At 37.2% G+C, this 16,120-nt stretch overlaps 1 protein-coding gene across 1 annotated transcript in view; it reads left to right on the top strand.

Annotated features, from left to right (window-relative positions):
- Positions 1 to 11,719, top strand: part of LOC104158414 (phosphorylase b kinase regulatory subunit beta-like) — a gene marked incomplete at its 5' end in the record, with an annotated part of 48,247 nt that extends 36,528 nt beyond the window's left edge. Inside the window, 5 exon segments of the mRNA XM_009696055.1 lie at positions 2,244 to 2,378; positions 6,953 to 7,082; positions 7,498 to 7,605; positions 8,978 to 9,118; positions 11,447 to 11,719. Coding sequence (XP_009694357.1) covers positions 2,244 to 2,378; positions 6,953 to 7,082; positions 7,498 to 7,605; positions 8,978 to 9,118; positions 11,447 to 11,584 — 652 coding nt within the window.
- Between the last annotated feature and the right edge of the window lie 4,401 nt (positions 11,720 to 16,120).

The following is a 16,120-nucleotide window of genomic DNA, read 5'->3' as shown; positions in this document are numbered from 1 at the left end:
GCCTTCCTTGACTGTTCATGAGCCACCTAGTTGTCCAATTCTATACTAAATAGGTTAGGCTAAGCTAGACAAAGCTTAGGAACCACAAACTTGAATCAAGTTTAAAGCATCATTTAGCTACTGGATTGTCCTAATTAGTTCTTTGATAAGGTGACCTACAAATAGTCTGTGCTGGAGTGTTATTGTATTCCATGCTATCTGCATTTACTTTGCTATCTACAGAAATTAATTATTTTTTCACATTTAGGAAGAGACAGATGCATTTGAATAAGCACCTCTTTGAAGAGGCCAGGTGCTACTCACTGAGATTTACAGAATTAGCGAGCATGCTTTAAAATTAGAACTTAAGTGTTCCATCTTCCATATTTTTTTCATAGAGAAAATATAGCATTTCAGCACTGGAGGAAGATACCAGCAGTCTTCTTTCTAGCACGCAAAATTCATGCTTTCACTTTAGCAGTACCTTCTAATCATGACATTGCCAAACACTTTTCAAATCACCTGTATTACACTTAACTGCAAGTACATCTATCCTTTTGCACCTAAATACCTTTCCTGTTCCCTCTACAGATCCATGTTACTCCTCTTCCCTCCTCTTCCTCATTCTCTGTACCTAATCCTCTTTGCGATTTTTTTTTTTTTTTTTTTTTTTTTCTTTCTTCCAAGGTTAATGCTACAGATTCAATTTCCTTTATTTCGGTGTTATCACCCACTCCAGTGAGCAAAATTAGCCTTCTCGTAGAAGTACCATTCCAGTTTGATAATGATTTGATTTGGTGTCTTGTTATTGATTTGTTTTCAGGGTTTCATGTTGAACTAGATCAAGTTCCTGACAGCCCCATTACTGTAAAAACCTCCAACCAACTGACTTCTACCCACCTCTTGTCAGTGAAGAGTTCGGCAGGAGGTCCACTCTTGACTTTGCTATGTTTTGTAGGCCACTGCAAAGAGAAAATACCAGTGAATGACTTCCACGCAGATACATTTGAGTCATCAGTGAAAAAAAGAACTGATTCCTAAGCCAGTGGTGTTTGTTAATCTTAGTAACAAGGGAAGGACACTGTTCACCCACTAAAATAAATGAGTAGTGTGTTTTGGTCAATGTACTATAGCCGTGTTGCCTAATATTCTCTTGCATCTTGCACCTTCAATGAATGGCCCTAGAAACCTCAAATTTAAAGCAGCTTTGAATCACCTGGCCTGACATGTCAGAATTCTGCGTAGTTACTAAGAATCCTTCAGAAAACATTGTGACTTGACTTACAAAAACAAAACCATTCTGTACCTTGTAGGCTAAATCATTAAATGCCTGTGGAATGTGGCTATACTGATAACAAGGTAACCCTCTTAGGAATACTCTGCGTTTTCTGATAAACAGAGTAAGGCTCTTTGATGTACCCCAGACTTGATCAGATGTTATATGATGGACTGTTTGAAGAAAAAGTAGTTAAGTATCTTTTCCCTTTTGATAGTAATAAGTAATACCTGCTTGAACTGAAGCAATGTAGATGGTAAGAGACTGAGCTCCATGCTCAGTTATCTTGCTTCAGATGCATCTATACATTATTTCATCTTTGATATTATATTAGAGGCTGTAGCACTGTTTCTATATAATGTGCAGAAGAAAATTCAGCATTTTTCTTCAATAATTTGCAAAGTTCTGCCTCTCTGATACCTAAGGCTGAAAAATCTTCACTGTTGCCATATTTTTATTTAATCAAATCTTTTCAAAAGGGCGTAGCAAAAGAAAGCAAAGTGTGATAGACTGCAAAAGGGAATTTCAAAGGCTAGAACTATAAATAAGCCCTGAAGTCTTTTAAAATGTAAATTTTTATGCTTTTTTAAAAACTCATCAGCAAAATGCATATGCTGTCAAGAGCACAATTTTTGAGTAGGAGTTTTAACATCAAAAGGCAGGTAAATGTTTGTCTTAACGAACACAGGACATAAGGGAGTATGTGGTCAAATTCATCTTCCCTATGAAAAGCATGCTTCACAACCCATTTCTTAAAATCTGTGCATTATCCCTTTCAGTTTGTATCATACTGCAAAACAAACCCCAAATCTGAGTAAATTCCACAGTACAATAAGAGTACTAGAGGATTTGTTTGATATTGTATGCATGTCCTGACAGCCAAATAGCAAGATCATGTGGAATTCTTATGAGCTATTTTATTAGACTAATTTTTCTTCTTTGGAAACTTCATATCGAATTAATAAATGTATTCCTCCCTTTACTTCAGATGGATTATCCATGCTATGAAGTATGAATTGAAAATCCGTGCTGGGGATATGCCAGCCAAGGACTTATACCAGATGTCCCCTAGTGAAGTGAAGCAGCTTCTGCTGGATATTCTTCAACCACAGCAGCAGGGGAGGTAAGGAGACGTGTGGGTTTGTGGCACCTGCTTTCATTCGTAAGAGGCTGTTCAAGTAGTTTTCATTTCTGAGCTACGTTGTACACATCTGAAATCAGCAGGCATCTGCAATCAGCAATACCCTTATTTGAGAAAAGGTAGCAAAAATGCACTTTTTTATTCTTTTACTTGTGTCCAGGTTATACAATTGTTTCTTTTATATTGCATCTTCCCTTTTCAGCTTTATCTTTGTGGAAGTCTTACTTTACAGTGGTAGTCTCTATACTCTGGCAGTAATGTCAAGCATTACATTCTTTGATGTGGGGAAAGGAGCCAAAAGTACTCTATACCATCTACTTCAGTACCTTGTAAGAACAGTTTGTCTGCTGTTCAGTGCCCTCTTTCTTCTAGCTTATTATGTGAATTAAGAACAGATGTTTCTAGAATTCTGAAGAGATAGTGGTGCTGCCTAAAACCTGTAATCTTTTCTCCAAGCTGTAACTAGCTGCGAAAAAGAGCATTAATTGTGATACAAAGTGTGCAAGACAGAAGTTAGAATTACAATATTTCCACTTAACTATTGATAAGAGTAAAGTCAAAAGTCCTCCTGTAGATTTTACTTCTAGTTAAGTTAAACTTTGGCACGTAATACTGCTAATTTCTGTAGTCCTTGACTGAATGGATGATGGCCTTTTCCCTCAACAAAGAGGAAACATACCACGTCATGCTACTTAATTCCTGCTAAATTCAAAACACATTCTCGTTTTTTTCCCCAATCTATAATGCCTGAGAAACAAGCTCCTTAAATCGGTGTCTGCTCTCTCTCAGAACTGATGATGTACTCTCTCTCTCACGTGCTTTTCACTGTCTTGGTTATGGTTATTAATGCTTGCTGTTTAGCTGCTGTCTCTACTCATGTTGATGTTGACATTAGTCCTCTAAAACCTTAGCAGAACCACCCAAAGTTTCTCTTTGCAGCATTTTCCACTAAATATGCTATTCAGGAAACAAACTGGTCAATCACAGTAAGCAATTCAAGCACCATCCATTAGAGATCTTACCTGAGTCATCACAGTGCCTTCTGCTTTTATTCCTTTAACATACAATAGCTGGGTCAGCAAAGAGCACTCTCGATTTTCTGAGGAGGAAGACTTTTTTGCGGGTTATCTGAGTACAAAAGCTAGCCAGCATATCCTTCAAAACTTCCTATCTTTAACATCTTCCTGTACGGTATTACTAGCTTATTTTTCCCTACTGATTGGTGACTTGTTTTTAAAAGTTCTCTTCCTGCCAGGACACTGTCTCCTTGCATTTTCTTTCTGTGATAGCTTTTCCTACTTTTGCAATTTTTAGAAAAAAAATATCTGCTACGGTGATACCATATATCACTGCCAATTAATTTGTCATACATGATGGGCTAGTGGTATATTTACCTCTGTAACAGTCTCTCCACAACTTACCTCTCTCCAAGTTTTCATGGAGGGTAAGATTTTTACAATTTCCCTACCTCTTACACTGGGCTCCAAGATATGATACCATATAGATAAATATAAATATATATATATATAGCCAACAGAGCATAGATTTCCAGAGATACTTTTTGACCTATTTATGTAGGTAACAAGATTGCAAGTGGCCTTCTTAAAATGGAGCATTGTTCTTTTAATGGTCCAAAGGGTTATAAAACTCATTTTGCTCATACAGTTTACAGGACTGTCTTCCTTACCATAGTAACGTAGGTAGGTCAGAGTGGTTTTGACATCTTCAAATGCTTCTTTCTTTGTGTTAAGAAAATGATGCTTTATTTCTGTCACAAGTTGTCTTTTTGTTTTTATGAATGTTTTCTGTCCAAGGACAGAGCTGTACAGAGAATGAGATGGAACTGTCATAGCAGGCACAAGTTTCTGGCAGTTAAGTGTCTTACTGAGAAATGATTTATGAGACATTTTTTCTTAATTTGTCATGTTAATCCAATACAGTTTACAGGAAAAAACCCACTGCATATGGGCCTGATCCTGGCAGTGGTGAAACAATTAGAAGTCAATAGTAAGTAAGCCAGTGACAGCTATTGTATCTCAAGTGCTTTACAGCCTTAACTTTAAGTATTGATCATCCCTTTGTACTCTGCGCTGGTAAGGTTGTACCTCGAATGCTGTGTTCAGTTTTGGGCCCCTCAGTACAAGAAGGACATTGAGCTGCTGGAGCATGTCCAGAGAAAAGCAACAAAGCTGGTGAAGGGCCTGGAGCACAAGTCTGATGAGGAGCGGCTGAAGGAGCTGGGGTGGTTTAGTCTGGAGAAGAGGAGGCTGAGGGGAGACCTTGTCGCCTTCTACAACTACCTGAAAAGAGGTTGTAGCGAGGTGGGGGTTGGTCTCTTCTCCTCAGTGACTAGCGATAGGACAAGAGGAAACGGTCTCAAGTTGTGCCAGGGGAGGTTCAGGCTGGACATTAGAAAGAACTTCTTCACTGTTAGAGTCCTTAAGCATTGGAATGGGCTCCCCATCCCTGGAGGTGTTCAAAAAACGTTTAGATGTGGTGCTTCAAGACATGGTTTAGTGGGTTTAGCGGGCATGGTGGCATTGGGTATACGGTTGGACTTGATGATCTTTGAGGTCTCTTCCAACCATAATGATTCTGTGATTCCTTTGTTCTCATAAAGCATATCCCAGTTACCTAGAGTTCAAACCTGTTCAAAAGATGCACGACTTAGTAATACATTTGGGTTTTTTCCTCTTTCTTTTTAAAAGGAGGGGAAAAAAAAAAAAACAACCCACAACACACTGTTTGCTTAGTCTTCTAGTTATAGTTGGGAACTACACTAAGAAACTTAAGAAAAGTGTAAGAACACACAGGGGAGTTGTCTGAATTAGAGTTCTCTTTTCTGGTCAGATCTCAGAAGGAATTCTCACCATTTCTCCAGTATTTAAGATTAAGGCTTTTCAATGTAAGATCTTTTTGTTATTTCATCAGGCACACTGGCATCTGCATAAACAAGTAATTTTACTGGCCAGTAATCTTGTTCTGAACATATGAAGTTAATCTAGCAATACAAACAGAGGAAAAACTAAAACCCAAGAAATACTAGTGCTGAATTTCATTTGAGATAGGCTACAAAAGTTCTGCAGAACAACAAATTTAACAGAGTTGACCAGGGCATTCCCCCCTCCCTTTTTTCTTTTCAAACAGCCTACCAGAACCAGGTCTTTGAAATACAGAAAGCCATGATGCCAAGCAGTAATTTAAATATAGTTTTCAAAAAAAAACCCAACCCCACCAAACAAAAAAAACCCCACACACCCAAAACCCAAACAAATCCACAGTGGTAAATAATGTGTAATAATAGTGTGCTGCAAATATCCAAATATTTAGGTGTAGAAACTTTCCACCTTTCCTGAATGAGGTGCTTCCTGAAGTACTTGTTCCCTCTTACTAAGATTATAAAAGGGCTGTTTGTGACCTGAGAACATATGGAACTTTTTTTAAAAAAACCTTTTGCAGGAATATTAAACTAAGAGACAAAAGTATTAGTTGCTTTTCATCACAGCTTTGCTTCCTAGGGGAGCTCTCACTACTATCTTACCATATAAAAATAGATTTAAAAACCAACTAAGGACAGTAACAGTAACTCTTCTGTTAAATTCATGCAGTACTGCTACACAAGACTTAATTCTGTCCTGTGAATCCACCAATTAAAGTCATGCCCATAGCTGCTACTTCTTAAAGGTCCACTGCTGGTGTCCCAAACATTTAGGCTAAAGCCCCGTTGCTATAGTAATACTGAGAAGGAAAAATAGAAAAATTAAATTCCAGACTTCATGGTTGTAAGTGTTTAAAAAAAAAAGAAAAAGGTGAGGACCGCATGCTTCTGAAGGCAAACAAAGTTTGTAATTTATGGAGAATGTAACTCAGTTTGAACAAAGCTTTAGTTTAACAAAACACTTCTGTTGAATTTCCTACATTTACAGGCCACTTGTTTTTCTACACACCATCATATGAAAACCTACCTTCATTTGCTGAAATGCATTTTTCTAACCTGGTATTTAAATTACAATGATAGGTGTTTCCATTATCGATTACATTTTGTATTTTATAGATGCAGAATTTCCTTGAGCTGTATTTATATAATAAATTGTTTGGCTATTGTAGTATGATAAACAAATTTTAATATTATAGTCAATACAGTTGGTGGGGTTTTTTTTTCAGTGTGTATAAGTTTGGCTGTCATAGGTACCACACAGTGACTTCTGTTTTATGTATGTTTTAGTTTATGATGACTTAAATTTATTAGACATGATGAATTCAGCCTACTACTGTTACTGTACTGCACTGGATAGATTTCACAGTTAATTCTTTTTCTCCAGTTACATAAAGCACAAACACACATGTAAGAATAACATTCGAACCTCTATATGCTGGGCATCTTGATTTTGTTTGGGTCAGAGTGTAACATACCGGAAAGCACATCTACTGCATGTACATCATTAATATGTATTTGATGTCACCGCTTACCTTACTGGCTTATACCACAGGACATTGCTTGGTTCTGCACCTGTAACAGTTTTTTACTTCAAGTTCTCAATTTTCTTTGTCCACAGAAGCTGGCTAAACAGAAGACAGATAGACGGTGCTCTCAATCGAACTCCTGCTGGATTCTATGATCGAGTGTGGCAGATCTTGGAGAGAACCCCTAACGGTTTAATAGTGGCAGGGAAATTTTTGCCACAGGTAAAACCAGCAGAGATGCTCAGTTATTTCAGCTCTACCTGACTATTAATGGTGAATTATTTTATTGTTAATGTCTATTTAATGTCTATTTTATGCCATAATGTATTACTTAGGATAATTTGTTCCTGTTATGATTAAAAAAAAAGTATTTTCAAGTTTTCTTTTAGGTTCTGAGTAAATGACAATTACAACAGAATGGAAGTATGTTATTTCTATTAGAACACCTTTATAAAAGCATTAAGTCTAGAAGACCCTTTCCGAGTCATGGACTCTGAAATCTGCTCCCTTTTTAATCCTACAGTGGTCACATTTGTTAGTTGAGTATTCTTTATTCAACAAGCAAACAGGCTCTGACTGGGGGTGGTTTTGATTTAATGCAAATGGTCTTTGAGTAAAAGTATTACTTGTTTTTCAGCAACCAACCTTATCGGATATGACGATGTATGAAATGAATTTTTCCCTTCTTGTTGAAGATATGCTGCAAAATATCGACCAGCCGGAATATAGGCAAATTATTGTAGAGGTCTGTGGCCTACAATGAATGAAATTTTATAATGTACATCAGTATGTTACAACTTAAAAGAAAAAAAAAAAAGTAACTGAGGCTCAAATATTTGAGGCAATAGCATTTTAAATATAAACACTTGCGTCAGTGGTTTCTCCATAGATTTTATATGATTAAACAGGTTCCTGTTAATATGTTCAGAGTATACTAAGTTCTTGATATTCTTCCTGTTTAGCAAATAGATAAATATTAATTACAGTACCAATACAATTAGGTCACAGGAGGTGGAAGCTAATAATGCCAAAGTAGCTTTCCTTCAAGTCCCTAGCCCATGCCTTTATCTAACAATTTTCTAGGTCTAGAGGAAAACGGCTCTCAAGTATCTGTGATAGGTGCCTTTATCTAACAATTTTCTAGGTCTAGGGGAAAACAGCTCTCAAGTATCCATGATAGGTTCTTCTTTCCCATTTTGCTGAGGCTGTCTAGTAAGTTGCTTTATGCTACCGAGTCAACTAGCTTTCAGTTTCCATATGTTCCCATACCTAACAGTAAAGCAAAAGGCTGTTTAAACTCCTTCCCCACCACTGCCCAGAATGTCTATTTTGTGAACAGATCAAGAGCATCTATACTGTTGGTAACTGATATATGTGCTGTCAGCAGCATTCATTGTTAGTTCCCAAGGATATGCCTCTGGTGCTTGTGAGTATTCCTCCACAGTAAAATCAATTCTGGCTAACAACTAATGGTCAGGCTGCATGCTGGAACATCCCCAATTTTTGCTAAGAGGTAACACGATTATCAAAACCCAAGATGACCGATATAGACTCTACTTCCCACTTGTAGTCGTTGTGACAGGTCAGTCATCACATTCACCTTCGTATTTTAAACCTCTTTCAGATGTAAGGAGTGTAAATTCTCTTGAACCGAGACATTTTACTGGTGTCTACTGACTTTGGTTTTTATAAACTTCGTTATAGTACAATTACACCATATGTGATTATGCCTCAAAACATCAATGCTGAGGTTCAGTGTTTGCTGCTTTTCACCCTCTCCATTGGCTGAGCACCAGCATTTGTGCAGCCACAGAGTGACCCGAATAAACTGCAAAATAACTTCCCTGTCTCCCAGCGAAGTTAGATGTTAATGTCAATCATTTACACAGTGCCCTTAACTAGGTGGTCACCAGAAATTGTAGCCTTTCATAAAAGCCTGCTTTTTCAGTGATTCTTTTATCGAAGTCAGAATTCTATTATCTGTGCACTATTACCTGTGCCATTATTAAATGGCTTCCTGCTTGAGAGAGCCATATGCAATTATTAAAGTGCTTTTATGTAACCTGAACTTAAAAAAAATAAAATTTAAAGTCTTACAGTCTTTTTCTGCCTTTCAGTTGTTGATGGTTGTATCTGTTATTTTGGAGAGAAATCCTGAGCTAGAGTTCCAGGACAAAGTCGACTTGGACAAAGTGGTGCAAGAAGCATTTCATGACTTTCAGAAAGATCACAGCAGTCTCAAAGGAGCTGAAGAACAAGTGAGTAAAATATTACTGTCTTATAGAAGTTACCATTCTTATTGAAGTTAGTTATAACATGTTAATTCTGTGTGGTTCAGAATAAAAAGCAATTGATAGCAGTTCAGAATGGAACACAAATAAGAAATGAATATGCCAGGTCCTGCAAAGAGCCCAGCAGCAGAGATGAAAGATGTGCACTTACTTTATTGCTGAATTGTGAATTCAAACTGGTATGGTAAGAAGAACACTCACAATGTTACTTAGCTCTGAAATGAGAGTCTATAACAACTAAATAGTTATAATACTCATTAAAGGGGAAAGAATTAATTAGGGGGGCCACTAGAACAAAGAAGAGTTATGAATAACAAAAAAACAACAAAGAAAAAACTAAAGCTCAGCAAGGAAGTGTGAACTTAGGATTTTATGTACACAGATACTAAGAAAAATTTAGTAACCAGAGAACTTATATTGACAATACTAATGTGAAATGCAAAACTTCTTAGCTACCGATTTTTGTGCTAGAGTTGCATTCATGGCCTAGCAAGCTTTTATCTCTCAGGCTTAAAATCCAAATAAATGAAACTTGATCATTAAGTAGCTTTTAAGACTTATTTCACTAGGATTTTAGGTTTTATGCTTTAAAGACCTCTAAATATTCTCACTACAAGTTTTGGTGCCTCAAAGCTAAGAAATACTGTAATAAAGCCAGGTTCATTGAACACGTTGAAGGAGGAAATAGGAGTAAAGCAGTGGGACAAGTCCCTGTGCTACTGAGGATCATCTTCCTTGCTCCGTCTGGCATTTTACTGTGCACAATATATTTGGAGATATCTGTGCTAGCTCTGAATAATCTATTGATTCCTAATATATTGATGTGCAACAGCACTTCCTGTTGCTGAGTTTCGCTCCTTTAAAAGATGAGGAAGGATGTGCTCCTTAAGAATTCTTTCAAAAGTTTCAAGGTTCACTTTTTTGCCCCTACTTTTTTGTAGTAAGATTTGGAAGCAAGCCAGATAATACAGCCTTAGCAACCTACCACCTTGCACAATACCTTTGTTTTTAAAAGGACACAGTTTCAATAAAATTACGATTCTTTTGACCTGCCCTTTTTGGAGGGTAATGACTCTGCGGTTGCAGCCATAGCAAAATCAGACTTACCATCCACACAAATGGCTATTAAGTGCCAGCTCCGCGCAGTATGTTGAATGTGCCACTGACTTCTGTGACAAGCTGGAAATCCCCAATGGCTATAAACAGAAAGAAAAAATCCCATGCAGAACCGAATTTTACTGGTGCTGCCCTAGCCTCCATTAAAGTGATGGAGTTTTTTCCAAGCCCAGATCTACTTAGAATCGTGCCTTTTTGTCTCTTAGACAGAAATCCCAGTTTATAGTTGTGAATTTATAGTTGTCGGTGGAAATTCCAACCCCTTACATGAAAATTTTCTGGAACCTGACTCTCCCATATTCCCAGGTATATGCCTGCTAGCAGTTACCTGTAGCCTGTGTAGGATTGTTCTGATGATATTCTGTCTCAAGTGTTCCTAGCAAACACTACTAAAAGAACTCCTAATTTGTCTAAACTATGCTCTTCCATTAAACTGACTTGCAAATATTTTGAACCTTGTTAATTCCCTATTAACATGTAATAAATGTCAAAAGTATTTACTCCACCAATTACACACCCTAAAACTACAGAAGTCCAATATTTTCACCACACAATCTCTGCCATTGATTTATTAAAAGTAACTAATTTCCTGATTTAAAGTGTTTAAGCTTTATCATAGCAGTCAATATATTTGAGAATAAGCAGATGTTTTAACATCATTACCTGTGCAAAACAGGTGTTCAGTGAAGGACACCTACTTTGTCAATCTGATTAATGAATTAATTCATGTGCTACCTGTGGTTTGGTTCTTGGATTTGAAAAAAAATTTTTTTCTTCCAAATAAAATCATTAGTCAGTGTCTCTACGTGTACACCTAAGGACCTGGCTCACAATCATACTGTGGTAGCACAGTAAGTTACCACATAGTGATCATCTAGCTGCACGTTTTAAGAGAGCAGTTGTTCTCTGACACCTATTACATTTGAAAATATACTAAGAAGGTCGTTTCTGGACAGGACTGGAAAATTCAGTAAATAAATATATGCAATGCATTTTAGTACATGTTCAGGTAAATATATACGGGAGATTCCTCAAAATTGAGGAGAATTATGCTATAGCTTTAGAGTCTAAAAAAACACATTTGCATTTCTAACATATTTGTGATGTTCCTCTTGTTCTCCTGTGTTTGGCTGCTTTACAGAATGAACACTAATGAAACATCTTTTCCCTCTCCTGCAGGATGACATGACTGCATTCTACAACACTCAGCCAACTGGAAAAAAGGGAACATGCAGCTACCTGAGTAAGGCTGTGATCACTCTATTGCTGGAAGGGGAAATGAAACCAAGCAGTGATGATCCTTGTACCATTAGCTAAAGCTTGAAACACAACATAGGAATTGTTGCTTTTATTTAGTGTTCTATGTATTTTTCATGCATCTATTAAAATGCTGTTTTGAAGAGTAACCCTGGCTAGTAATACAAATGCATACTATCCTTTGCTGAAAGAGGTGCCATTAAAGATACTAAGTGCCACCTAATTTTTTCCTTTTTCAACTATGCAGCATGAAACTCTGAGCACATGAAGTTAGTCCTATCATATTTGATTAAGTTGAATTCAATTGTATTTATGATCTTAAATTATGCATTTAACATAGTTGGTAACTTCAAGAGAAATGCAGTATGAGATTTTGTCATTATATCTCTATTAATAATTACAAAAAGTTTATTGTAAATTCTAAATGAAATGCAGAAAATAGCATAATTAACATGCATACCAATCAGTGTGGAAATATGAAAATTGAAATTTTTTTTATTATTCTACACACAAATTGGAGGTGAAGTTAAATAGTTCTTATTCTTTAAAGTTTTTTTCTGTATCAGTTCAATTGACAGCATCTATTTAGGGTTTTTTTAATTTACCAGTTGATAGCTTGATATACACGTTTTATCCTGATAGAGCAACTTTTTATCTCTAGCAATAAATACCACTGCACTTTCCCAATTGTTTAAACATCTGTAAGTTAAAATGTATGGTAACAAGATAAAACTTTGTTTTAAAAAAGGGCAGACAAGCTGTATTTAAAATTAACATTAATGAAGAAAAAACTTAGTATTACATAAGCTATCGATGCCTTAAAGAATTCAAGATACACCTATTTATCTTCTAAATGTGTGAAAACACTGTATGCTAGATGCTTTATTTTGGTGAAGGTAATAAAAAGCAAATGCTTGTAAAAAAAACTGTCAATAAAAATACTTCTAAGTTACATGCAAAAACTCCTGTTGGCTTTAGTGGCAGCCTTTAACATGCTACTGGAACCACCTTGAATGGATCATTAAAGTGACTCTTTTAGCAACACAAAATATACTGAAGCTTTAGAACTGGTCCTCAGCCATTTTGATCATTAAATGAACAGTGACCAGCTACAACTCAACTGTCAATAAATTGTTGCCATATTGATATTAAAGGCAGGTCGTTTCACTCACTTAGAGAGAGAGGGCAAAACTAATGGCAAAAGTGAGGGAGGGAATCTGGGCACAAGAGGAGTATTTATTTGAACACACTTAGGCAGTGGTTAGTACTTCCCTGATTTGCAGAACTTCCCCAGAAATCACAGAAACAGTCATTCTTAAACCAAAACGGTAGAAGAATTTGTTGTTGAAGGAGGACACTAAACCATTAACAAATCTCTTGTCAAATGATGTGGAGAGCGAGTAAGGTTGGAAAAGCTAATTTTGGGCTAATTTTGGTCCTACTGCTCTTCCTTGCTGTAATACATTTGGCATTCAAAGAATAGTGGCGAGGTGGCAGGGGGGACAAGGAAGAAAAAGCCCGAAGAAACACACACTAGTTACTCACTGTTGGGTACCTTATTGTAGTGTGTTAGTACACTTAATAGCAGACTGTTGTCTGAGGGGTTGCAGCATTGCTCTAACTCCAGCAAGAAGGCTACAATTAAACATCAGACTCAGGTGGCAGCAGTTCTAAATACTGAATGAGCCACTAGCTTAAAGAGCAATCCAACATATCCTCAAATTTTTTACTTCATTACTGCCTTAGGAGTTATCAATGGCAATAAATTCCACTTGGTTTGTTTTTGTTGTTTGGGGTTTTTTTTTTAAGTATTGCTTGCAGATCTACAGCTGGTCATGAATCAGTGACTGCATAGGTAGCAAGCATGTCTATTTGTAGTTGTTTTTTAAAATACTCTTTAAAATTGATGTATCTCTTGCCATACAAACACAGAACATAACTCTTGTCTACAAACTGTAAATCTTACTGAAAGGAAACAATCCTTTAAATACACAATCTACAGTTTACTTCAGGAGCACTGGCATTTTGCTAGACAGTAGCACTGTTTGGTTTTGCAATTGCTTGTGATTTAAAGTGTAACTGCACATTAATTCTTCACATAGCAGGATAGCAGTTTTGCATTTTTTACATCACTTACCACTTCTTACTGCTTCTCTTCTGCTCTTACTCCTTTAGTACCTTCAGTTACTAGTAAGCCTCAAGTTTGCTGATCTTGGTCTGAATGATGTAACTTCAAATGGATGAAAACCCCAGTCACCACTTCTCACTATACAAACTTGGAATGAAGAGTCATGCAAACTGTTTCTGTTTTCCTTTATAGCCTTTAACACATGGTTTATGAAGTTATGATTGTGGCAATTTTTAACTTCTACAAAATTAGGATAAGTACCTAGATTAGAAGATGAAGATACCAAAATCCAGCAGAGTCCTCATTCTCTGAAAAAGGTTCTTGTGTCTGGAAGGACACCACCATTAATTTTTCTCTTCTCTTCCTGAAGCAAAGACCAAAAAAAAGGAGCTTGATACAAATGGCTCTCACATAGCATGCCTACTAAATTACAGTTTTAAAAGACAACACAACACAATTGGAAAAGAAGCTAAAATTTCTACTAAAGTAAACATTTTTTCCTACATTATAAAATGTTTGAAATCGCAGAGGAAAGAAAAATCTTGGTGAGAATAAAGACAGTAGCAGAAAATAAGTGGTAAACCAGATTATTTAAGCTATGGCTGTTTAAAAGCAATGCGTGGTTAATATTTAACAAACTTGGTCCTGATTTCTTCAAAAACATTCTGCCTCAAGACGATGAGGAAAGAGATGCATTTGGGGATGCAGATTAATAACTGGAGGTGCAACAATCCATACAATCCCCTGTGTACTTAAAACAGCTAGTGGCAATAGAGTTGCTCCAGCCATTAAATGAGTCCCAAAGGGTTCAATATTGGTTCACACCATTCAGTTCCCTTATTACACACCTTCACAGCGCTCCAAAACTTGAAAAACCGTTCTGCTTATGATGGAAGTAGGATCCATTCAAAGAATGGGAAAACAATAGTTGAAACAGTTTTGTGAGAAACATTCACCTATGTAGTTTTTAAGAGAGGACAAAGTCTGTGAAGCAAAGGTTTATTTCAGCGCTGGGTGTACGGGAGATCACCTCCATGATCCTCCTGCATGCACACTGGTTAGTCTAACTTCCACAAATTTATTTAGGACAGTCATTCATATTTGTGTCATTTCTCAGAAGTCTTATACATATTTAAATGATTTCCCCGACGTTATTTACATCTATTCCCTCCCACTTGCATGTACGCACTGTTCTCTAGGGGTCTTCTTTGGGGGTCGTGGTGTGAACGCTCAAAGTCTTCCTCTCGGTTGAACTTCTTATTCCGGCACCTGTGCTCTGTTGTTTCAGCTACATTGCAAACCCAAGTTGGCAGTTAAGCCTCTCTTCCATATAAGGGCGGGAATGTGACATCCAGGTAGAGGCTAATCATGGCTAAGATAAGTGGTGTCAGCCAAAGCAATGCAACCCTATACCCAAATACACATTACCCTGTCTCGGTCCCCATGCTTGGGTACCTGGAAACCTACATTCTTTCCGACCGCCCGTCTACTATGACTTAAGCAAAACTCCAATATTATTTATCACAGTTTAAAGCTATTAAGTAAAAGCAGGTTGTTTCACTCCCCCCCCCCAACTCAATCACCTTCAATTTTGTCCAAACCGTTGTCTTCACACTATGGATTACTGTGACAGTTAATAGGTGTCATGTTCACAGTACATCAGACATTTCAAACTGCTCTGCTCCTCGAGAGAATTCAGAAGGTAAGAAGTTGATGCAATTCAGAGCTGACTTTCTTGGAATTTGTGCTGTTCGCTTTGTTGCTTTCCTCCATGTGATAAATAATATTGTGTATTCGGGTGTAGGGTTAAGATAAGTATGGGGACGGAGACAGGGTTGCATTGCTTTGGCTGACACCACTTAGCCATGATTAGCCTCTACCTGGATGTCACATTCCCACCCTTATATGGAAGAGAGGCTTAACTGCCAACTTGGGTTTGCAGTGTAGCTGAAACAACAGAGCACAGGTGCCGGAATAAGAAGTTCAACCGAGAGGAAGACTTTGAGCGTTCACACCACGACCCCCAAAGAAGACCCCTAGAGAACAGTGCGTACATGCAAGTGGGAGGGTATAGATGTAAATAACGTTGGGGAAATCATTTAAATATGTATAAGACTTCTGAGAAATGACACGAATATGAATGACTGTCCTAAATAAATTTGTGGAAGTTAGACTAACCAGTGTGCATGCAGGAGGATCATGGAGGTGATCTCCCGTACACCCAGCGCTGAAATAAACCTTTGCTTCACAGACTTTGTCCTCTCTTAAAAACTACATAGGTGAATGTTTCTCACACTCCATATGAACTTTCAGTCCTACTTTCCGTACATATCAGTTTGTGTAACTGCTACGGAACTGATACAGAAAAGAAACAGACAACCAGATTAATAATAAACCAATCTCTAAGAAATCCTCTTCATTACCTGCTAATCCACTGCAGCAGAAAACATAGTAAGAGATCCTGATTT

This window comes from Cariama cristata, unplaced genomic scaffold, assembly GCF_000690535.1.
Source record: "Cariama cristata isolate BGI_N322 unplaced genomic scaffold, ASM69053v1 scaffold14782, whole genome shotgun sequence".
Classification (NCBI taxonomy): Eukaryota; Metazoa; Chordata; class Aves; order Cariamiformes; family Cariamidae; genus Cariama; species Cariama cristata.
This window is presented reverse-complemented; position numbering and strand designations above follow the sequence as displayed.